Source organism: Taudactylus pleione, unplaced genomic scaffold (assembly GCF_031769625.1).
Source record: "Taudactylus pleione unplaced genomic scaffold, aTauple2 ptg000352l, whole genome shotgun sequence".
Taxonomy (NCBI): Eukaryota; Metazoa; Chordata; class Amphibia; order Anura; family Myobatrachidae; genus Taudactylus; species Taudactylus pleione.
The window spans coordinates 5,842,497-5,868,482 of NW_028284753.1; the positions used below are offsets into that span (position 1 = coordinate 5,842,497).

The following is a 25,986-nucleotide window of genomic DNA, read 5'->3' on the forward strand; positions in this document are numbered from 1 at the left end:
AAAGGTGCATCAACAAAGTATTGAGCAAAGGTTGAGAATACTTAGTGTTCACTGTAGCTCCGGCGGCAGGCAGGGCGCTGGAGCTAGAGAAGGCACTTACGCACGCCACCCGAAAAGGGGACATGGCCATTGAAAAGGGGGCGTGTCTATAAGACAAGTCACCATTTCGTCACTGTTGGGGGCGTGCCCGGCACCTACGGACACGCCGGATAACCCCCAAGCGCTGACAGGGAGAGTAGATGCCGGGCGCATGCGCCCAGCGTCTATTCACCGGTGGTGACCGGGTCACCGCACATTTGCCGACCCGCGGGTGAAGACAGCACCCGCAGGCTGTGAGGGCAGGGCGCTTTTTGCCTTCCAGATGAAGGGGAGGGCGCAGCGCCCCGCTAAAACAGCCTAGTGGGAAGGCTATACTTATGTACGCGTGATTTCTTCGTTTTTTTTTTTTTTAAATTACATTTGCAAAAAAAACTTTTTACACATCGTCATTATGGGGTATTGTGTGTAGAATTTTGAGGACAAAAATGAATTTACTCCATTTTGGAATAAGGCTGTAACATAACAAAATTAGGAAAAAGTGAAGCGTTGTGAATACTTTCCGGATGCACTGTATATGAATTACACATGCTGCTTAACTGGGCTGCAGTCAGTACAGATGTATGCCACATGCAGTTTTTATTATGCAATTAAGCACCTCAAATAACTGTAATCCAATATGTATATTTCATATATGGCCTGTATTAAATGCAAACCTAGATGCCAGGAAGTCTCATGTGGGCTGTGAGAGCCAGACAACATTTTACAGTGTAATTTCTCAGTCACAATCTAGTCAATTAAATTCTCTAGCAAACAACTCACTGAACTGTGTGAACCACTTAGCCTACAAGGATGATTTTTACCCACAATTAATTATATGCACAGTAAATATGTACATTAAATCAGTGTAATCAATTTGGGCCAACCCTTGTTATAATTACTTCAGACAAATTAACATACCTATTATAGTGTTCATTCTAGGTCCTCCGGACCTAGAGAAAGGCCATTCTAGTGCGAGCCCACAAAAGGGACGTGACCATGAGAAAAGGGGCATGTCTTTAAGACGTGTCCCCTTTTCATCACTATAGGGGGCATGCCTGGCACTTACGGACATGCAAGGCTGCCCCCCTAGCTCTCCCATCGCTGTTAATAGATGTATCTGCAGCCTGTTTTAGCGGGGTACCGCCAAAAGGGGCAGGGCGCATTCTGCCCTTTTGAAATCGAGCAGGGCGTGGTGCCCTGCTAAAACAGCCTAGCAGGAGCACTACTATTATTACATCACTGCCTATTATTACATTGGTAAAGATGCACCTAATAAGATGTTTTCCATAAAAAGTATAACTGGAATGCACTAAAGTGGTCTCAGTTAAAGGAAAGTGTAAGATGTGATCTTTCCTCCTCCAACATGTATAAACATAAAACACCAGGGAGCTCCCTTATTTATATCCTCTCGCACGGCCAGCTCTCAACATGATCTGCCACCTCTTGCCCCTTACACCTCCAGATACAATCATGCATATGTCTGTAACAAATAGGAGCATGCCATCATAAAATATAATAGTTACAGAACATTCTCTCTCATGTGCAAACACAATTCAGAAGAATTAAGGCCCCCATACACCTATGCGATTTCTAGACGATGACACGATTTTTGACTCGAAGTACGTTCAGTCTTGTTGAAATCGTGCATTTTTTCATCCGATGCGCGCTCCTGTGGGTCCTTCAATCGTATCTTATGATCATATGTGCAGCACATACGTTCCATCGTATCGTGTGCAGAACATGGCATTTTTTTTTTCATGCGATCCATCGTGTGGCAATACAGTAATTTCAATGACTGTTTGTCCCTATTCCCTAATGAGTGCGTGAGGCACAGGATCGATCATACGACTGATCCTGTGCAAAGAAAAAAAAAAAAGTGCCGATGGAACTGCAGGGTAATCGGATGTAAAACGGATCGCAAGCTGATCGTGTAGGTATATGGGCCCTATTAGTGTCTCACAGACTGTTGGAACAAACACACAAGATATCTCATTGTATTTACTTATAAACTGCAGTTAGGGCAGTAAAGCTTTAAAAACAAAATAGTAATTAATATTAAATTATCCCATTAATACTGATTCTGAGCATTTATTGTAAACGTGTCAATATAATTACACTAAATGCTCCATGTCGTGTATAAGAACCCAACATATGGTACATTAATCTATTACAACTAAAATCACATTAACCAGAGATGCTCTTACTCATTTAGCCTCAATACGACAAGCTAGCGCAACATGCCTGGTGAGAACTGCCAGGTCCATTGCAATTTTACCAAAAATGCTTTTAAGACACAATGCGATGCGTAAACGAGAAGCTGGATGCACTATCCACATCTGCATGTACTGGTATGACCTCATTCTATTTCTCAGTTACTACAGTGTTTTGGGGAATCGGTAGGATTTCCTGGCGTAGGTGATGCCGGCGGTCAGAAGACTGACAGCGGCATCCCGATGGTGAAGATCCAGACAGTGGTCCGGTAAGTATACAGGTTGAGTCTCCCATATCCAAATATTCCGAAATACGGAATATTCCAAAATACGGAATTTTTTTGGCAGGACTGAGATAATGAAACCTTTTGATTTTTGATGGTTCAATGTAGACAAACTTTGTCTAAGGCACAAAGTATTAAATATAATGTATAAAATGACCTACAGGCTGTGTGTATAAGGTGTATATGAAAAATAAATTAATTTCATGTATGTACAGTACTCAAACATTGAGACAAAAAAATATTGAAAATATTGTATAAAATGACCTGCAGGCTGTGTATAAGGTGTATATAATACATAAATGCATTCTGTGTGTATATTGTGCCCTATTCCCAAGATATCTCAATATGGTATGCAATTATTCCAAAATACGGAATATTCCGTTATCCAAAATACCTCTGGTCCCAAGCATTTTGGATATGGGAGACTCAACCTGTACTTACCCTTCACCTCTTCTTTCCCTAACCCTCCCCATAAAAGACTAAACCTAACCCCCCTTGATGCCTAAACCCAACCATCCTCCCTTAGTGCCTAACCCTAAACCACCCCCCAGTGGTGTCTAACCCTAACATCCGCCCCCAAAAAAACCCTAACCCTGCTACGCTTCCTAAACCTAACCCGCCCCCTGCGCGGCTAAAAGCTAAAGAGCCCCGCTTATTTTAGTTCGGGATGTCGGCGTGGGGCTAATGATAGGCGTCGGTATTTCGACACCTATCTTTAGTCCCAAATCTCAGGATTGCGATGGCCGACATCCTGGGCGTCGGTAAGCTAACTACATCGTTATTGGAGTCTAGTATGCCAAACATATTGGTTACTGCTGGTAAGTAAAGTTAATGAACAACACACACTGCGACGCCTGTAACATAACATTTTCCCTAAGGTGGCTAGGGACCTATACCTGCAGCTGTTTTTCCTTTGGCTCTGTAGGCAAATCTATTTGGGCAACCTTTAAATGGCTTTCTTAGGTGGTAGTGCAGTATTAATGAACATAGTCAACACAAGACCAAACGTGAATTTCACATATTTACAATACGTCAGGTATAAATATTCTAATATGGGGAGATGCTACATATTTCCCCTTCGTACATAGAGATTTTATTTTAAAAGTAGAATGGACTAAATGTGTATTATTTGCACTATATAGAAAATAATCAGAAAGGATTATATAAGAGTGCCAATGATTCATTGTCTTGATTTTGTGCAACCTTGAAAATATATTCCCAAATGTAAGGACTTACCTTTACTAATTAGAGGGATATGAGACTCAGCAAATAAGGATTAACCCCCAAAGTCATGCAACTGTTCAATCAGTAACAAATGCAGGATCCGGTCACATGGTCAACCGTTACTTTGTCAACATTCATAATGTCGACACCACAATGTCAACATGGTTCAAATGTCAGCATCCTCAAAATGTGGACAGGTTCACAAAGTTGATATGTGAAATGTCAGAATTCTCAAAATGCAGACGGTTAGTGTAAGGCTGTGGGGGGTTAGGGTTAGGCACTAGGGGAGGTTTAGCGGTAGGGATTAGGGTTAGGGGTAACTGCTCACTGGAACCGTTGCTCATCAGATGTATGCGCCGGAACTGATCACCGGGACCTGAAAGACACCTCTGCCGCTGGGACCAGAAAAATCACAACTGGGTTCCCAGGGAAGTTAGGTCAACATTCTATCACGTCGACAAGTCATCAGTGTAGATATGGTGAATGTCGATATGGTAATTATTGACATGTTAAGAATGTCGACACTCATGTTGACACGAGAAGGGTCAACCTAACATACCACACCCTCACATGCCGTGTGGAGAAGTTACAATTATGCACCCATATATTCTGCTAAACTCTGGTCATTGAGAGGTCTTCTAAATCTAGAAAAGCCAGATGGACAAATGCATAAAGTCCTTTAAAACCCCACCCAGATTAACCAACACTAGGGGAGTTTGGCAGCCAGAATTTATGCTAAGAGGACAGTTAATAAATCCCATTCTTCATAATTTCTTCCAGCAGACAACGCCCAATACTTTCCTCACACCGACCTACAAAGCTGGCTCTATAATTGGCTCCACAACTTAGCTTGTTCTGCTAAAGCACTGGAGAAGTTGTGAATGTGTTCGTTTCATCAACAGCTGCTTCCCACATAGCCTGAATCCCTCAGCCCAGCTGATCTGCTTCTGTTTCAGCTGGAATTTAGTGCAGCACTTAGAATCTTCATTCAAGAGTAGGAGACTGAACTACTGGTGAGAGAACAAGATCGTAATAAGAATAGAAAGCCCAGTGTAAGTTGTGGTGAATAGCGTTTAAAAGGCGATAGCAGATATATCTGTAGATGATGGTCGTTCATATACACTGAACGACCATCATCTTCCAGGCAGCCACGGGTCCGCTCCCCTCCACGCAGCTGCTGCATGTGTACGCGCAATCGGGTGATCACCTGTACAAGCTTGCCGATGGAGCAGATATATCTGTCCATCGACTGTGCAGCACAGCCGACGGGCACCACATACAGTGCCTTGCAAAAGTATTCAGCTCCCCCCCTTGGCTTTTTACCTTTTTTGTTACATTACAACCTGTAATTTATTTATTTTCTTAATCTGAATTTTATGTGATGGATCTGCAGAAAATAGTCTACATATGCACATGCCAATTTACAGAATTTTATTTGTAAAGATTCTTTTTTTATACATATTTTTCTAATTTCACTTCACCAAATTAATCATCCCCTTTGCTATGAAGCCCCTAAAATCTTCTGGTGCAACCAATTACCTTCAGAAGTCACATAATTAGATTTCACACAGGTGGACTTCATTTCACTAAGTGTCACATTATCTGTCAGTATAAACACACCTTTTCTGAAAGGCCCCAGAGGCTGCAACACCACTAAGCAAGAGGCATCACACCATGAAGACCACAGAGCTCTCCAAACAAGTCAGGAACAAAGTTGTTGAGAAGTACAATTCTGGGTTGAGTTATAAAAAAATATCCAAATCTTTGATGATCCCCCGGATCAAATCCATCATCAAATGGAAAGAACATGGTACCACAACAAACCTGCCAAGAGAGGGTCGCCCACCAAAACTCACAGACCGGGCAAGGAGGGCATTAATCAGAGAGGCAGCACAGAGACCAAAAGGTAACCCTGAAGGAGCTGCAGAGTTCCACAGCAGAGACTGGTGTATCTGTGCATGTGACCACAATAAGCTGTACACTCCATAGAGCTGGGCTTTATGGAACAGTGGTCAGAAAAAAAGCCATTACTTAGTGATAAAAATAAGAAGACACGATTTGAGTTTGCCAAAAGGCATGTGGGCGACTCCCCAAATGTATGGAGGAAGGTGCTCTGGTCAGCTGAGACTAAAATTGAACTTTTCGGCCACCAAGGAAAACACTATGTCTGGCGCAAACCCAACACATCCCATCACCCCAAGAACACCATCCTCACAGTGAAACAGGGTGGTGGCAGCACCATGCTGTGGGGATGTTTTTCAGTAGCAGGGAATGGGAAACTGATTCGAGTCGAAGGAAAGTTGGATGGCGCTAAATACAGGGATATTCTTGAGCAAAACCTGGTTCAGTTTGCCTTTCATTTGCGACTGGGACGGAGGTTCACCTTCCAGCAGGACAATGACCCGAAGCATACTGCTAAAGCAACACTTGAGTGGTTTAAGGGGAAATATTTAAATGTGTTGGTATGGCATAGTCAAAGCCCAGATATCAATCCATTTGAGAATCTGTGGTCAGGCTTGAAGATTGCTGTTCACAAGCGGAAACCATCCAACATGAAGGAGTTGGAGCAGTTTTGACTTGAGGAATGGGCAAAAATCCCAGGGGCAAGATGTGGTAAGCTCAGACTTATCCAAAGCGACTTGCGGCTGTAATTCCCGCAAAAGGTGGCTCAACAAAGTACTCACTTTAGGGGGGGTGAATAGTTATGCACGCTGAAGTTTTGTTATGTTGTCCTAAATGTTTTTTGATTCGCAATATAAAAAAAAACAAAAAAAAAACAAACAACAACTTCACAGTTGTGGGCATGTTCTGTGAATGAAATGATACACACCTTCAAACAATCCACTTTAATTCCAGGTTGTGAGGTAACAAAACATGAAAAATGCGAAGGGGGGTGAATACTTTTGCAAGGCACTGTATATTGGCCGATCAATTGATTGGCCTATATATCGGTCAGTGTGTACACAGCTTAAGTGTGTTCCAAACTATTGTAAGCACAGTTCTTCAAGGGTCACTGATCAAGGAGACTGCTGCCACAGTATCATGACATCTTATTTATAGGTGCCACAAGTGTTCTATAGTGCTGTACAGAGAGAAAAACAATAAGACAATACAGGGTAAAACAGTACAGTACAAATAGCACTACATATCTCGACACAGCCACTGATGCAATTGAAAAGTACAGCGTCAGCTGAAACCTGTAGCTGTCAGCATGGGCGCAAATGATGGGTCCAGTTCATCTGAAAAAACAAAAACAGATGATTGGGGTCCAGGGGCAGAGAGTCTAAGGAGAATGTGTATCGGGTGTGCAAGAGAAGTAGGTGATGAAAACAGAAGGGAGGATAGGCCCTGCTCATGGAGTTTACAGTCTAAATCAGGGGTGGGGAACCATTTTTCTGCCAAGGGCCTTTTTGATATATATATATATATATATATATTAATATATATATATATATATATATATATATATAACATTATTCGAGGGCCCGGTACAGGCCAAACTCCCTCTGTGTGACGTCACACAGCGTGGGGCCACAATCACAGGTGATTACAGCAATGCCCGGAGCATTCGGAGGATGCTCCGGGAGCTGTAAGGGCAGCGGTGTGACCATCTGAAGTGTTCTAAGGACACTCCAGGTGACACTGCTGCATAGATTCTGGCTGCAGGGTGCCAACATAGGCACCCTCCTAGCCAGATGAGGCAAGCAGAAAAAAACTCCAAGGGCCAGACCAAATGATTCCGCGGGCCTTATACGGCCCCCGGGCCTGAGGTTCCCCATCCCTGGTCAAAAGTGATGGGGGAGACAAACGGAAGACATGAGTGAGCCAGCGTAGGGGGGAGTGAAGAGGTAGACTACGTGGTGACATGGTTAAGTGGTGGATGGATATGCTTTTATGAACAGGTGAGTTTTGAGCATCTGCTTGAAGCAATGCAGGCTGGGGGATAGTCTGATGGAAGTAGGGAGATCATTCCAATGGTGGGGGGCAGCTCAGGAGAAATCTTGAATTCTAGAGTGAGATGTGGTATCCAGATGGGAGGAAAGGCGGAAGTCATTGGCTTACCGGAGAGGGCAGGAGGGAGTGTTTAAGGACATGAAAGACTTGTTGCTAGAACACTCTGGGTTAACCACTGAGAACTAATATATTAATAAAACTTTTTATTGGATATGCAGTGACATACCTGAGTGCACGGTGTTGATTACAATGATCTGCATGTCCTTTTACTCTTCTATTAAATGGTTTCTTCATTTTACCAATATGTGTTTCAGATTGCATGGGCAATCTAATTGTCAAGTGTCTGTATTCATGGAGTGCTTAATGTTATACTTATATTGGCAGAATACATAAATGACTACTACTCGCATAGTGGGGAATTCAGCTGTTTGCACCGGCAGCTGTCAGTGATAGGTGCCCGACAGAGCAATTCAATTGTTGCTGGAGCGATAAGCGCAGGTGCCGGCATTTCTGCTCGCTGTCTCCTGAGGTGGCGAGCAGAAATGTGCAATAAGTCCGTGGTTAGGGCAGTCGAACAGCAGTTAAAGGACTTTAGACTGGTTTAGCTTAGGGGTTTAACTCCCCTTAAGGGGGCTATTCAATTAAATGCGAGTTGAATAGCGTCGGGAAGTTGGTCCCGGAGCTATAAAATTCACCTCGCAGTTCAGTCCGACTAGTCTGACTTTAGTCGAAGAATGACGGTTTGCGCAACTAAAGCAGAGTGTTTCGTTACGAGAGCCAGGATTCTCTGACTAAAGTGCCGGCTGCGAGAATGTTAGCGTCGTGCTAAGCCAGCAAACAGCCTTGCCTTTAGTCGCCGTAACAGCGTGCAGAATTGAACAGCTCCAGGAGCTCCCCCAGGTGCTATCAACAGCACACTGAATTGAATCGGCACCTAAGTGTCTATTGTTCTGGCATAACTTATGGACTTTTCCATTGGGTTGGTTAGTATCATGATTTTTCGGAGTGTAAAGGCCCCCATACATGGTGCGATATGCACCTTGCGATGCGACGGCTGACGATATGTCGGCATCCCCCTCCCCACCCGCATAGCGCTGCATGGGATCATACATCGCATCCCCAGATCAAGTGAACATGCAGGAAGATCTAGAGGTGCGATGTACAATCCCACGTGAGCGCGCACTGGCCGATATAGCAGTGCTATCGTACTAACGAGTTGGATCGGCTGCTATATTGCACCGTGTATGAGGGCCTTAAGTAAAAGGAACTTATAAACTCATTATTATAGACACCAATTATAAATCCTGAAATTATTTAAAACATCTTTGCCAAATCATTAAAATGTCATAAATATATCTCTTCTATAATTAAGAGAATGATACAAATTGATTACTTCCACACGGAGATAAAAGTAATCTAAACAACTTGCTTTCAAAAATAAAATAAAATAATTGTAAAAGCAGTCTATTCTAATTATTACATTAAAATTAGGTGTAAGGGTAAATTATATTAAAATGCATTTAAAATCCGGATAACTAGCTATTAATGATTATTAAATAGGAAATACCTGTATCTTTATAGTGGTCAACAAAGGTACACACAGATTGCACATCCTAATGCCACGTAAAATCTTTTAAATAGGATGCCAATATAGTGACTTCATTATTTTGAAGTTTTCCTAAAGAAGTATGATTAGTGGCCAGTCAATAAACCCAACTATGACGGGGCTACTGCGTGTGTTAATTAGGAATTTCTGGTTTCTGTAAAAAAAAAAATATTTGGATGACAGAAGATAGCTGATATAAGTATTTAAATTTGTCCACTGTAATAATTTTCTTAGAAAGTGCTCCTTCAAAATGGTACCCTAAACTTTCCCAGATGGGGATATAGGAGCATATTTAATTTGGAATATGCAGTGTTTTGAATACGCTGCTGCTGTGCCACCAATTTCCTAATGAATTATTGTATTGTGCTTTGGGGAAAAATTAAGACCCTCTGTGAGTAAGGATAATTCTGTAAATGTGTCAGACAACTTAAATATACCTTGATTTATTTAATATATGTCTCTGGCCACCTTTTAACTCATCCTCCAACACCTGTAAACCTGAGAGTAGTGATTCTATATTTGTATCATGTACAAATATAACTTTAAGACTTTGTGAAATGTACCAGTACTATCCTTGAAGAATGCCCCTGCAATTTGAATCATTGGTAAAAAGATACTATTCAAAGTATAGGAACGCAATAGGAATATCAAATACTTAGTAATTACAAATTTGGTTTCCAAACGTTATAGACATTACCTACAATCTGATGCACAGCATTAATCCTGTAAGGCCATTGAACATGTTCAGTTAGGAAAGAGGTGATCTCTGAAAGAGGTAAGTGTTCTGGATACATAAACTCCTAATTTGCCTCTAAAATTAACCAAGTTTTCTTGATCTTAATTTAAGATGAATTGTAAATGATTTATTGTAAGTGTATGCCCTCCCCTCAACTTTATTCTTACTACATATTTACAATATTATGATGTGAGGTTTATACATAGTCCACGGGATCGCTTTATATTTCAATTGTTATTAAGCCTATGGTATTAGACTATTTGTGTAGATTATGTGTTATTTCACCTATTGTTGCTTAATATGCAAAGGCATAAAACACGCTATATGACTTTAATAATATTAGCTCAGTTTAATTATGCTCATGTCCCATGCATGTACATTTACAATATTCACTTACTACAGTTTATCTATGTTCATACAAGCCCCAGGGCCGGTGCCACCATTAGGCAGCTGCCTAGGGGCGCCGGCACCTGGGGGGCACCACAGAGTCAGCCAGCAATAAATTGATACAGGCAGCGACCGCGGGTCTCATCAACTGCAGCCGGCGATAGCCCCACTGTGACCCCGCACAACTCTGCTGGTGTCTGCTTGAATGGTCTGTCTAGTGCTGGTAACAGCAGCAGCACTGCTGGTCATATGACTGACAAGTGTGCAGCTGCTGTGATGCCATCAGTGCAGCGCAGTTTCTCTCTCCTCCCCTTCCAAACACAAGCGGAGCGAGCTATGCTGTTTGCTCTTATTCAGTAATCCCCTGCCCTGTGGTGAGTAGGACTAGCCGCTGAAATTCAGTGGAAGTCGCAGGATGCTGTCACTACTTACAGTGGATGGAAGAGCAACAGGGGTGGTCTGTGACTGTAGCCTCACCGACATGGATAGATTCCTGCTGTCAGGAGCAGCTAAAGCAGTAAATCAGGTACATATAATGAGCATTGTGCCGCACACCGGTGTCCATGGGGTGGAAATCCAGAGAGGTCCAGGTGTGCAGAGGGTCATGTAAGGAGTTCTATCTAAATTGTTCACTATGGACAAGTATTATTTAAATACTTAATTGATTATTCTTTTAAACACAATTGATTTCCCCTAAATTGGGATCCTGATAAGCAAGCAAAATATAATAAATTATTGTGGATAAAGGAGATGTAAAAGAATGGAATATATTCACTGACACTTGTTCAGCATATAAGTATCTGTATATTTTAAAATATCTTATTTACTACTTTTCAAACTTTTATTATATGTATGGGGTAGTGATAAAGTTATAACAATAGGGAAGAACCAGTGTAACGTGGTAAAAGATATTCTAAAATATATAGATAATTATATCCTGAACAGGTTGCAGTTGACAGTAATAAGTTAATTAAAATTATATTTCTTTTGCACCTTTATCTATAATAATTTTTAACACTTCACTTATCAGGAACCCGAATTGGGGTAAATTAACTAATTATGTGTTTTAAGGGACATTCAATAAAGTATGAATATTTAAATTATTAGTGGTCCATACTGCTCTACCTAGATAGAACTCTTATTGTTCCTTTGATCGGGGCAATAATAGGATTTTCGTACTTACAATAAATCCCTATCTCCGATTCCACAGGGGACACTGGAGCCTCAGTACAATGGGGTATAGAAGTGGGTTAGACGGGAGCTGGCACCTTTAATAATAAAACTTGAATGGTGGCTAGCTCCTCCCCCTCTATACCCCCCCCCCCCCAGGTCAGTCTAAACAACTGTGCCCGAGGGGAGCTGGAAAGTAAGGAGAAGGAAACAGAGAAGCCACAGCATTCATATATAAAGAAGGTTAATAAAAGACAAACCAACATTCCAGCCAGACAACAGTAACAAACAACCGTCTGAATCTGGAAAAAGTAACAAATGCAGGTAGAGCAGCGCAGGGTGGGTGTCCAGTGTCCCCTGTGGAATCGGAGAAAGTGATTTATCGGTAAGAACCAAAATCCTATTTTCTCCTTCATCCACTAGGGGACACTGGAGCCTCAGTACAATGGGGACGTCCCAGAGCTCACATCCCGGGTGGGAGAGCGCTGAGAACCCTGCAAAACTGCATGGCCAAACTCTGAAGCGGAGGCCACAAAAGAATCAAAACGGTAGAATCTTAGAAACGTGTGCTTGCCGGACCAAGTGGCTGCTCAACAAAGCTGGTTTAAAGAAACCCCACGAGCAGCCGCCGCCGGTGGTAGCCTGGAAGCCACCACATAAGCCTGTTTGATAGTCAGACGTTTCCATCTGGAAATAGTTTGTTTAGAAGCCGGCCAACCTGGTCGAGCCAAATCAAACCGAACAAACAAAACATCCGATTTACGAAGCGAAGCAATCCTGTCGACATAAATCCGGAGCGCTCTGACTACGTCTAAGGATTTGGAAGCTGGAGAGTCATCCTTAAACACAGGGACCACAATTGGTTGATTTATATGAAAGGCAGAGATTGCTTTTGGAAGAAAGGATTTTTGTGTGCGCAATTCTGCCCTATCGTCATGGAAAATGAGATAAGGAGGACGGCATGATAAGGCCCCCAGTTCAGAGACACGCCTCGCTGAGGCGAGTGCCAAAAGGAGAACCACCTTCCAAGTTAAGTACTTTAACTCCACCCTCTGTAGCGGCTCGAAGGTTTCAGACTGGAGAAAAGCCAATACCAAATCTAAGTCCCATGGTGCCGTAGGAGGCACAAAAGGAGCTTTAGGGAGCCCAGACGAAGACCTGCTGTTAAGCCAGCCTGAAGGAAAATAAGTAGACGTGATACCTTAAACACTGATGGAGGTGAATTGCGTCTTTCACAACAAGTGACATAAGCTTTCCATATGCGATAGTAATGCTGAGACGTAACCTCCTTACGAGCCCTAATCATGGTAGGAATTACACTTGACGGGATTCCCTTCTGTCTAAGAACGGCCCTTTCAGTTGCCATGCCGTCAAACGAAGCCGCCGTAAGTCTTGATAAATTATTGGCCCCTGAAGCAGGAGGTCATCTTGAAGAGAAAGCGGCCATGGCTCGTCTACCAACAGATTCCTTATCTGAGAGTACCACGCTCTTCTGGGCCAATCTGGTGCTATGAATAGCACTCTGACATTCTGGTGTTTGATTCTCTGAAGCAAGCGAGGAATTAGCGGGAAAGGAGGGAACAAGTATATGTAGTGGAACCTCCACGGCGTTGTCAGTGCATCCACTGCTGCTGCCCGTGGGTCTCTGGTCCGGGAACAGTAAATTGGTAATTTGTGGTTCAACCTCGATGCCATGAGATCGGCCTGTGGACGACCCCACCTGAGAGTTAGTTAGTGAAATACCTGAGGATTGAGCGACCATTCCCCCGAATGAATATCTTGCCGACTGAGATAATCTGCCTCTCAATTTTCCACTCCTTGAATGAAGATGGCAGAGATTGCCACTGCGAATTCCTCTGCCAAAAGCAGGTTTCTGCCTACCTCCTTCATGGCGGATCTGCTTTTGGTGCCGCCCTGTCTGTTGATATAGGCGACCGCTGTGGCTTTGTCCGACTGTACTCGGACTGCCTGACCCTGCAACAGAGGCTGCGCAAGTTGGAGAGCATAAAATATTTCTCTTAACTCTAGAATATTTATGGGTAGACCTGCCTCCCTTTGAGTCCAGTGCCCCTGAAAATGTCTTCCCTGGGTCACTGCTCCCCACCCTCTTAGACTTGAGTCTGTGGTGAGGAGAATCCAATCCCATACTGCGAACAGTCGTCCTGTCAGCAAGTGCGAGGGATTCAGCCACCAAATTAGAGATGTTCTCGTCTGGGGAGACAAGAGGACTCGCTGGTGGAGAAATAGGTGGGATCCTGACCACTGGGAAAGAAGGTCCATATGAAAGGGGCGGGCATGAAATCTCGCCTCGAATGTCGCCACCATCTTTCCCAGCAGGCGGATACAGAGATGTACTGATACTCTGCGATGCCGCAAAATCAGACACACCATGCTTTGAATGGAGGATACCTTGTCCTGGGGCAGAAATACCTTCTGTTCCGCTGTGTCCAATATCATGCCCAGGAACAGCAGACTTTGTGTCGGAGTCAAGGAGGATTTTTTGAAATTTAGAATCCACCCGTGTCGCAAGAGAAGATTCTGGGTTAATTGAATGTCTATTAACAATCGAGCTACTGACGGAGCCTTGATCAGTAGATCGTCTAGAAATGGAACAATGACTACCCCCTGAATCCGCAGCAGAGCCATCATGATGGCCATGACCTTTGTAAACACTCTTGGTGCCGACGAAAGACCGAAAGGTAGGGCTTGAAATTGCCAATGCGAGTCTAGGACCGCAAATCGAAGAAATGCTTGATGAGGAGGCCAGATGGATATGTGGAGGTAGGCATCTTTTATGTCTAGGGACCTAAGAAACTCGTCTTTCTCGAGTCCTGCTATAACAGACTGGAGAGACTCCATTTTGAACTTGAAGGCTCGAAGATAAGGGTTTAGATCCCTGAGATTGAGAATGGGTCTCATAGAGCCGTCCAAGCTGGAATAAAAACCCTGACCTCTCTGATGGGTCGGAACTTTCACTACCACCTGGGACAATAGCAGCTTCTGTATTGCTTCTAGAATAACATCTCTTTTTTCTGATGCCAGTGGTAAACCGGCTGTGAAAAAACGAGAAGGCGGATCTATTCTGAAGTCCAACTTCAGACCGTGGGTAATGATGTCCCTGGACCCAGGCGTCCTGGCAAGACTTGATCTACACTTCCCTGAAGTGTAAAAGACGAGCTCCCACCCTCTGATCCCCCAACTGAGAAGGGAGAGAGTCATGCGGAGGGCTTTGCTGTTGTCTTGTCCTGCTGTGACCCGGATGTAGATGATGTCGCAGCTCTACCACGGCCTCTAGACCCTCGGGAGAAAGCCGGAGCTCCCCTGGAGCGTCCTCTAAACCTGCCGGGGAGACGAAACGAACGAAAGGAAGGTAGTCTAGGAGGGGGAGCCGCAGATGGTAGGTAAGTGGATTTCCCACCAGTAGCCTGTGAGATCCACTTATCCAACTCCGTCCCGAAAATAATTTCTCCGGTAAAAGAAAGAGCTGCTACAGCTCTCTTGGACTCTGCATCTGCCTGCCATTGACGCAGCCAAAGGGCTCTTCTGGCTGATATAGCTAAGGCCAAAGATCTAGCAGACCACATATGTCCTTAGAAGCTTCCCCAAGGAAAGCGGCTGATTCTGCAATCTGCTCAGCCAGCTGAATGAGATCTCCAGTCTGCATTCCTGTCCTGAGACCCTCTGCAAGTTGTGTAGCCCAGGCTTCGACAGCTTTATTTACCCAACAGCTAACCAGTGCTGGACGCTGTGATACTCCTGCCACTGTATAAATGGATTTTAGCGTGTTTTCCAGCTTTTTGTCGGAGGACTCCTTTAAGGAAACAGCCCCTGGAAGGGGAAGCACCGTCTTTTTAGAAAGGCGGGATACTGAGGGATCTACAGCTGGGGGAGTTTCGTATAATTTCCTACTATCTGGTGGAAATGGATAATAAGATAAAAGTTTCTTAGAGATTTGAAACCTCTTATCAGGGTGTTTCCACGCTGAGGTTAGGATATCATCCAACTCCTCTGAAGCTGGGAAAGTGACAGTCTGTCTAAATCTCTTATCAAAAAATTTGAGATATGGTAAGAACTTACCCTTGTTATCTCTATTTCTACGAAGTCCATAGGGTTCCACAGGATACCTTGGGTATAGGTGATGACTTCAGGCATCGGGCACCATAGAGTTAAAGCTTTCAGCCTCCCAGGATGCACTAGGTTCCCCCTCCTATACCCCGCACCCGAGCCAAGGCATCTCAGTTTCGTACCAAGCCATAGGCCGGAGGAGGAGAAGGAAGAGAGAGAAAAAAGATCCGGACACATACAAGAATCACATTCTCACCAAAGGGAGACGGAAAAACCGGTGACCAGAGCAAAGCCCATCTGCAGCACAGGTGCGACAGGGCGGGAGTCCTGTGGAACCCTATGGACTTCGTAGAAAGAGAGATAACAAGGGTAAGTTCTTACCATATCTCATATTTTCTACTTCAGGGTCCATAGGGTATCCACAGGATACCTTGGGGATGTCCCAAAGCAGTATCCTTTAAGGGTGCTGAAAGGAGAATCCGCCGACCGACGGAAGCATCCCGAGAGGCAGTGGTGTCATAACCTCTCAGTCGACACCACTGGAAGAACGTATGCCACACGCGATGGTATATTCTCGCGGAAGAGGGTTTCCGAGCTCTTAGCATGGTTCGCACTACAGAGCTGGAAAACCCCCTGGATCTCAACACGGCCGTCTCAACAGCCACGCCGTCAAAGACAGCAGAGTCAGGTCCGGGTGAAGACAAGGACCCTGTGACAGAAGGTCCGGTCGTAGCGGTAACCGCAGAGGACTGTCCACGGACAGACCCTGCAGGTCTGAGAACCAGTGCCGTCTGGGCCATGCGGGAGCTACCAACAGGAGCATCCCTCCTTCCTGTTTGAATTTCCGGATCACTCACGGAAGAAGGGTAACCGGAGGAAACAGACACACAAACCGGAACGTCCACCGGACGGACAGAGCATCCACCAGAGACGCCTTTTCGTCTCTTGTACGAGACCGTACACCGGCAACTTGTTGTTGTGCCGGGACGCCATGAGGTCGATCTCTGGAAGACCCCACCTGTCCACCAGTAGTTGAAAAACGTCCTGGTGCAGAGACCATTCCCCCGGATGAACACCTGGCGACTGAGAAAGTCCGCCTCCCAGTTTAGCACTCCCGGGATGAAGACTGCTGATATGGCTGGAAGATTGCGCTCTGCCCATACCAGGATTCGGGACACCTCTACGAGAGCCGCCCGACTTCGGGTTCCTCCTTGACGATTTATGTAGGCCACGGTGGTAGCTGGACCTGCACCGGATGACCTTGGAGAACCCGGTGTGCCTGCTGGAGAGCATTGAAAACCGCTCGGAGTTCCAAGATGTTTATTGGAAGCTCTGTTTCTGCCGGGGTCCATCTGCCCTCGAACAAGTGTTGACCCGAGACTGCTCCCCAGCCCCGAAGACTGGCGTCCTTTGTTAACAGGACCCAATTTGCCACCCAGAAAGGACGACCCTTGTTGAGATGAACTGCAACCACCAGGCAAGAGACAGGACTCTGGAGTAAGCACCATCGTCTGGGACTTTAGGCTCTGAGGCAGTCCATTCCATTTGGACAGGATCAGGTGCTGCAGAGGTCTGGAGTGAAACTGGGTATATTCCACCATGTCGAAAACCGACACCATGGAACCCAGTAACCTCATCGCCGAGTGTAGAGACACCCGGCGGCTCTGCAGACAACTGCGCACCCGCAACTGCAAGGCAGAGATCTTTTCCCCCGTCACAAAGATCCTTTGCTGTGCGGGGTCCAATAAGGCTCCGAGGTGCAGAATCCGCTGAGACGGGATCAGGGTGGACTTCTGCCAGTTTATTAACCAGCCATGCCATTGCAGTACCGCAATGGTCAGGCCCAAGTGGCGTAGAAGGAGCTCCGGAGATCCTGCCACTAAGAGACGGTCGTCTAAGTACGGAAACATGCGGACTCCCTGCAGCCGCAGGGATGCCGCCATGACCGCCATCACCTTGGTGAAAACACGTGGTGCTGTCGCCAGGCCAAAAGGTAACGCCCGGAACTGAAAGTGATCGCTGCGGATTGCAAACCTGAGGAACTGCTGATGGCGCGAAAGAATAGGGACATGCAGGTAAGCGTCCTGTATGTCCAATGACACCATGTAGTCCCCAGTTTCCAGCGCCAGAATGATGGACCGTAGGGTCTCCACCCGAAACTTCGGCACCCGCAAAGACTTGTTGAGAGCCTTGAGCTTGAGTATCGGATGAAACGACCCATTGGGTTTCTGCACCAAAAAGAGATTGGAATAGAAACCCTGGCCCTTCTGGGAGAATGGAACAGGCACTATAACTCCAGCTGGAGCATAGTGTGCAAGACCTTCCGCAGCTTTGTTCCAGTCTGATGGCAGAAAAACGAGATGGGGGTCTGTGCCGGAAGGAGAGGCCATACCCGTGTGAGACCACCTCGAGAACCCAAGTGTCTGTCGTGGTGACCAACCAACACTGGGCGAACTGCAACAGGCGGCCTCCCACTTTGGGATCCCCCCAAAGGGAGGCCCGGACCGTCAGGCCGCAGGCTTGTCATCTGGCTTAGGGGCCGGACGTCTGGTACTCCAGGCCTGCTTCCGGGGCTTGGCCGATTTTTTGGGGCCAGCCTGTCGGGGAAAGGACTGTGCTTTAGGCCTACCCTGGGCCCTATAAGGCCGAAAGGACGACGTACCTGAACCGGAAGGAACTGCAGCAGACGGGAGACATGCCGATTTGGCTGCCGCCAGTGTGGCTACAATTTTGTCCAGGTCCGGACCAAAGAGAACTTCTCCGTTAAAAGGCAACGCTTCCAAACCCTTTTTGGAATCCGCGTCCGCCTTCCAAGATCGCAACCACAAGGTATGACGAGCAGCTACAGTTGCCGAAGAAATTCGAGACGCCAGGGTACTAATATCCAAGGCCGCTTCGTTGATATAAGTGGCCGAATCCCGGAGATTTCCGATCAACTCAGTCTGTTCAGCTGAACAGTCGGATTCGAAGGACGCCTCCAACGTATCTGCCCAGCGCTCCATAGCTCTGGCAACCCAGCAAATGGCCATGGCTGGCCGCACTGCCCCCCTGCAAGGGAATAAACGGACTTTAGGCAGATCTCCACCTTGCGGTCCGTAGCATCCTTAAGGGAGGACATGGATGGCATGGGTAAAGTGGCACTATGGACGAGGCATGTCACATGAGAATCCACCAGTGGAGGGGATTCCCACTTAGAAAAATAATTATCCGCGAACGGATAAGCCACCGCCAAACGCCTCTGCGGCTGGTATCGTTTGCCAGGTTGTTTCCACGCCTCCTCTAAATGGTCTACCAACTGACCCGAAAGAGGAAAGACTGTGGCGTCACCCTTAACCTCCTTAAAAAAAGCATATATGGATTTAGACGCCGGAGGTGGCGTCTCAATCACAAAAGCTGTGCGGACTGCCCGAATAGGTCCAGGAATATATACCTTGGACCTAGCATCCGCCTCTTTAGTACGGAGAGGTTCCTGGTCGGAAATATCCAGAATCTCCCCATCAACAGTCGTCACCCTCATAAGGAGCAGACAGAGGCCACCGGCCACAACACAGACTCCCCTTGTAACACCTCTGACAAGTGCTGTACAGAACTAGTCAGGGAATTAACCCACGCCGGCTCCTGAGAGATCGGGAGAGGGGAAATAGGGAGACTGCGGGGTACCACCAATTGCCTCGGGAAACCCTGCATGGGTGACGACACCACTGATTGCTGGGACAATCCCATCTGTGAGAACGCGGGCTGTGGAGCTAACTGGCCCACTAAGGTTGTAAGCGCCTGAGCGAAACAAGCCCAGGGCGGCTCCGGTACCGGTGCTGTGACCGTAATTGGCCGCGCCAATAAAAAACACTTCCGGCATAGGCCCTCCGCGTTACCCTCCCCCTCCGCTATAGGTACTTTACACGTAGTACACTGAAGCTGGAGAGGAAAGTCACTCTCAGACATAATGGTGGAAAGTATGTGACCCCTCTCACCAATACTATTAGTATAGCGAGAGACCACCCTGCAGCACCGCACCGCAAGGGCTTTAGCAGAAAGAGCAGGGACAGTAATAAGGCTGACAGTTTTAGAAAAGAAAAGTACAGGCAGCAGCGCTAGCACAGTCACATACAATGCAAAGAAAATCAATTCCTGTACTAACAGCGCTGATAAATCAACTACACAGACACAGAGTCTGGTAGGACACAACGCTGCATACACAGACCTGACCACAGCGGAGGAGAGGTATGCGGGGGGACCCAGACCACGATGCCTACCGTCCAGACTTCCAGCAGCGTTCACCATGCGTTCTAGAAGATGGCCACCGAGGAGCATAGAGGAGGCTGGCCTGGGGGAGGAGCGCTGCCACAGGGCCAGTCAGCGTGTGCAGAGAGGGCTGTGTGCAGCGGGGGAGGCGCCGGCTGTGAGACAGGGAAGGCGCGCTCCCCTGGCATGCATTTAACCCCTGGGACGCCGCAGCGCTACCGCTCTGCCGCGGTCCTGCTGTCCCAGGGGGGTAGTGGAAGCGCAGGTTAGTACCTGGCTCCACGCTGCAGCCAGTCCCCAGGGAGCCCCCTGCCTGGGGACTCTGGACCATGTATCAGCGGGGACCCACCGCGGGACCCCGCTGCTTACCTGCTGACCCCCTTAAATCCGGCCATGGTCCTAAACATCTGGGGTCACCGCTAGCTGTGACCCCAGATGCCTACCAGCATCCCCGGATCGGTACCGGCGGGGGTGTAGGGAAGACAGCATGGACATCAGGACTGACTGTCCATGCTGTACTTCCAGATGTGCAGCCACAGCTGCATTGAAGAAAACTTTCAGGGGCTCTTCATGCCCTCCCTCTAACAGGTGCATCCGACTCCGGCCGGGCACCAAACTAAACTGAGATGCCTTGGCTCGGGGGCGGGGTATAGGAGGGGGACCATAGTGCATCCTGGGAGGCTGAAAGCTTTAACTCTATGGTGCCCGATGCCTGACATCATCACCTATACCCAAGGTATCCTGTGGATACCCTATGGACCCTGAAGTAGAAATAGACGGTTAAGAAGTCACCTATGTATCCTCTATGTGTAAAGCCTGGCATACTGCAGTGATTAATGCATCTACGCCCTGTGATACAGGTTCTGATTCATCAGGAAACTGAACCTCTAGAGGGGGAGGAGCTAGCCACCATTCAAGTTTTTTTAATAAAAAGGTGCCAGCTCCCGGCTAACCCACTTCAATACCCCAGTGTCCCCTAGTGGATGAAGGAGAAAAGATATGTTAGTAAAAATCTGTGGGGGTAAAAGATGGTGAGCAGGAGGGCATGTTAAATGTTGGCGGGCAGATGGGCATGTGATTGATTAGTGTGCAGAGTGGCATGTCAGGGAAAAGTTGGGCATAGGGGTATGCGAGACAAAAGCTGGTAGGCAGTCACACTGCATGTGATGAAAGTAGTGAAAATTGTCTAGGGTGAAAGGACGGGTGGTAAGCTGAAGCTTTGCCTAGGGCAGGGGTTCCCAACCACGGTCCTCAAGGCACACTAACAGTCCAGGTTTTAGGGATAGCCATACTTGAGCACAAGTGACTTAATTAGTACCTCAGTTATTTTGATTTAACCATCTGTGCACAATCATGGATATCACTAAAACCAGGACTGTTAGTGTGCCTTGAGGACCGAGGTTGGGAATCACTGGCCTAGGGGGCCGAGGAACCTTGCACCAGCCCTGACTAGCCCATATAAACGTTGTTGTTTATCTCACACGCTCTCAGATATATTATATATAATAAATTATACCGCAAAAGTTAATGCTAAACACACACAATAGTCAAGCAGTGTTCAAGCTCTTCCCCTCACCCATTACCTCATCCTCTTTCTCAAGCCACCCCCCCACCTTTCCTAGAGATAATGATGTACTTCTAAAAGCAACTTCTTTAGTAGAAAGGAAGAAAAAAAAAAAAAAAACACCTCAGCTCTTTATAATGCAGTAATATGCAGTTTTTACAAAAAGTTAAAATTAAAAAATTGCCTCAGGTCATTTGTTATTATTATAAAAGTATACTGCCTGTATCTAAATAAAATGAGAGAAATCTAAGAAATATTTTAGGAATGCACTAGACTGCAAGCAGAGTATTAGGCAGCAGCTACAAGCTATATATAAAACAGTGGGCACCACTGCAAGACAAAATAATAGCCAGTGCTGACAGTGTGACAAATGATCCCTACTATCGGATTCACTATTTGCTGTTTTTTTATTGTGGCAAAGGCCATCTTTACAGCACTGTTTTTTTCTGCAATCATAACATGAAAACTAAAAAAAGCTGTAAAAAGAAAAAATTATAGGTCCATCTTTGCAGGCCCTATTCTCCCTAGGGGTCTAATCTGCAAAAGACACACCTATCTATACTAGTTCACACACTCTCTAATAGAATGTAACTTGCCCTTACCTTTACTGCAATTCTTGCCACCATAGGTGTGTGTGGGGTTTAAGACCTTTCCATCCTAAAGCATAATCTTGCAAACATCCCGAGGTTAGAGTTGACTGCACTACAGAGTTTACACCTGGTAACATTGGCAAGAAGATACGCTTCATTGAACCACGTTACAGACAAATGGCAGGAACTACAGAACAGGCAAGGGCTATCATCCTAAATGGTTACAGAAAGGCCAGGAGTTTTGCAAAAGGAAAAATAAGCATATAGTGTCTGGTTGTACACTACATAGATGTGCTTGGCTGCAATGGTTTTAACTGACAACTACAACTAGCTTTATATAGTTACAATTACTACGCTTCCTACACAGGAGCAAACTGTTCCATATTTTAGGTGTCTGAATGTAGTCCTTGAGGTTGAGTGTTCAAGTCTCATGTATGGCATATTGAGCAAAAAGTCTTAAATACAGGGGGATTTAACTGACTGACAAGGTGCACATGTAAGTAAATTGCACTATTAACTGATAGCTCACAAGTTAAGTGTATGAATATGGTATATTAGGTTTCATGTTTAAATCCCTTGTTTGGAGTGTAAAGCACTAGTTTACCAAAAAAAAAAGTAGCAATATCGGAAACTATTGGTATTCCCAAACTAAACAATGTTTTTTGACCAATTTCTTTTGATGTTTTATACCTATTTTAGACGCAGTGATGATGTGATTTGACAACTAGTGGAAGAAAGTTTGTATTGCATTATACATTTCTCATAACTACCCACATCTACATATAGTTTTTACATGCTCTTGTTCAAAACGTTTTGTATATCATCGTACGAGGTTTAATAGCATGAATTCTTTAGAAGTAGAATTTTAATTATAATCAAAGCTACTCACTTGATCAAAGAGCTGTTTTCCGGTGGTGTTTGGCTGGATTGCGAACTCCAGTTCCGCATCCATTGTGGTCACACGTACACTAGTCTAAAAAGGGACAACAACAAAAATTCATGTTAAACTAAAAGTTGCATTGAATTAACGTTCAGCACTAGTAAAAAAGCAAATACAAATGTCAAAAAGCAAACATTTGTAACCAACATATTCACTAGAGATCAGAGCTCACCGTAGGCTACATACACAATGTATTCATCATCAGTAAACACACATGGATAGAACATGTGTTTCCAAGAATGGTATGCAAATGGCATATGCCAACAGTAATAAATGCAATCATCATCAGGAGTGGGTTGGTAACAACAGCAACAATGATTTAAAATGCATATACTTAATAAAAGAGGGTATAAGGCCTAACTATATTTTGCATTTCTACATTTTTTAAAACCATTAAATCTTGTAATCCAAATTGAACCCATTATAGCAGCATACCCCGTTTTCTCCAGCTACACGCATGGCATAAGAAAAGGCCATGCTAGATGCACATTTGCTTCCTTAAGTTAATTTTATTTTAAAGTACACTTCTTTATTAGCATGTCATTGTTGTGAAACGATATAGGACTGCTGTTGATATTACATGCGGATATTTAAGAAAAAAAAAAGATTTTGGCTGGCTAGTTCTATGCCTGTGGCTGTCCATGTTTCATTCACATTTCCCATAGAGCCTAAACCATGCAAACAGTAATAATATATTTGGTCAATAGGAAACAATGATATCCATCTGCAGTTAGCTACAAATAGACTGTGAATATAGCCCAAAGACTGTTAATTAGATAAAGCTGCATATGAATCACACTGGGTACAAAGCACAATCCCCTCCTCCACCTGCAACAAGTCAGTTTTGAGCCTGGTACCACTATCAGCAAATACATTCCTGAGCTCTCACTAACATGGAGTCACTCCTCTGTCTCTGCTAGCAGGCTGTGCCAAACACAAGGCAACTCTACTAAGAATTAACTACAAATTTGTCAAGAGGGTAGAACATTCCTTCTCCATAGAAGTACTGGAGCTTCATTTCAAAGTTAGTGCATACAGAAATGACAATGCATTAAGCCTTCACTACCTTTGAGGTTTTCTTGGTCTCTATGGCACAATAAATAAATGTTTATTATGAATTACAAATGGCCAGCATGCTGGACGGTAATTATGGGGCTAAAGCAGAGTTGAAAGCAAGTCAGCAACAAGTTCTCCAGTATTTTGTGCATGGATAAAATACTTATACTCCCCTGTATGTATGTATGGTAAGTAGTACGCCTTCCCATGGTGCAACTCACCTACACTTTGTTTCATTTCAGTTAACAGTGCGCCCTCACTTTTTGCCCAGTTACATGCAATTGAATGGCGGATGACTCTTCATCACCTGTAGGTGATCAGCTCTGGAGCAGTGAGAATACACACAACATACGTTCGGCAAATAGACTTGCTTTCCCCTCTGTGTCAGCCCCTTATGCACAACAGAGAAGGAAAGTTTAACCGCACAGGAAATTATTTCCTGTATTTGCAATCAGTTCCTATGGGAATTCTTCAGCTGTACCTTGGATTTCCCTGGAAGTGCTACTATATATTTTGACCTATAAGATAAATGTACAACGTGACCTAGTGTTTACTTTCCTTGTATCACTAGATGGTAACTTTGCAAGATCGTAACGTATATTAGGTAAGATCATGCAAACTTTTTCTTGAAGCTTATATCTTGTATAAACATCTATATAGGCTTGCATTATTTTTACCATAAAGCAGCAAAATATGTCTGCACTTTATAAAGTAAAAGACAGCAGCAGCTTTATGGAGAATCTCCAAAAACAGTCGACTCTGAAAAGACTATAGTTTAGGTTCAGTTGCTCTTATAATGTGGTGTCATAACAGGTGCTACAGTCAGGACAGAAAAGAATTAAATGAGGCATTCATATTCCATCACTTCTTCAAGAGTCACCAAGGGCCACATATGTACCATAGGAATGAAAGAAATGCCCATCACCGATGTGAATATCCCAAGAAATTAAGTTCTTGGGTCATATGGTGAGGTGACCAGATGACGTGTTAATATGCAACAAAGTGTGTTTGCATTTGGAGTGTTACTGCATAACCCCCACAGAACTACATATGTGCAGAACAAGGAACATTACCGCTTTCAGAGGCAAGGCTTACAGATCTTAACAGATCAGTTCTTAATTATTCTTACACACAATTCACAGGTACGTTTTTATAGGATTATGCAAAGACAGTCACCTCATTTACTAAACAGAAAATAACTTCTAAAGAACAGGCAATCAAAAGCAAAAACTATACAGAAGCAATCATCAATAGGCATCTCAAAGTTTATTATATTACCTGACAAAACATTATGTCTGCACTTTCTACAAAAAATAAGTTGGTAAATGTAACAGAAATTACAATAAAATAAAATTTAAACAACATTCTGCACTAATACATTAAAGAGAATGGATGCCATTAATTAACCAGCATTCAACCATTATGTGCATTTACACTGCTTGCTTTAATTCTATTTAATCAGTCATTAAAAAGTAGATCACTCTCCAAGTAAATGACTAACTTTTTTTTTTACTTTGATCAGCTCTGCCTTAGTGATTTACTTACAGACATTGTAATTATGAGGACGCAGCAGTATAGAATCCACACGTTCCTCTGCTCCTCTCTATCCTGACACAGGCAAGTTCTAGGTCATATGAAAGGGCTTGCAATTTTTCAAGGGATTACATATTTAATTAAACCAAGCCTCCTTCTTGGAGGAAAGTGAACACCCTTTTCATACCTCAAGGAAAGGAGTGCATAGACTAGAAGTACACATAAAGGAATAATTTACAGGGTTTCTTTACCAAACCTTCTCTTCCATTGTTATTAACATTGTCCTGCTGTTTCAGATGCATCACTGTGAAAAAGCATAGCTATCCATCTTTCACATGGGTGCTATG

At 44.7% G+C, this 25,986-nt stretch overlaps 1 protein-coding gene across 1 annotated transcript in view; it reads right to left on the reverse strand.

Annotated features, from left to right (window-relative positions):
- Window positions 1–25,986, reverse strand: part of MSN (moesin) — a 176,694-nt gene that overhangs the window by 63,558 nt on the left and 87,150 nt on the right. The window contains exon 2 of the mRNA XM_088444252.1: window positions 23,000–23,083. Within this exon, the coding sequence (XP_088300378.1) occupies window positions 23,000–23,083 (84 nt within the window). The remainder of the gene's footprint in view (window positions 1–22,999; window positions 23,084–25,986) is intronic.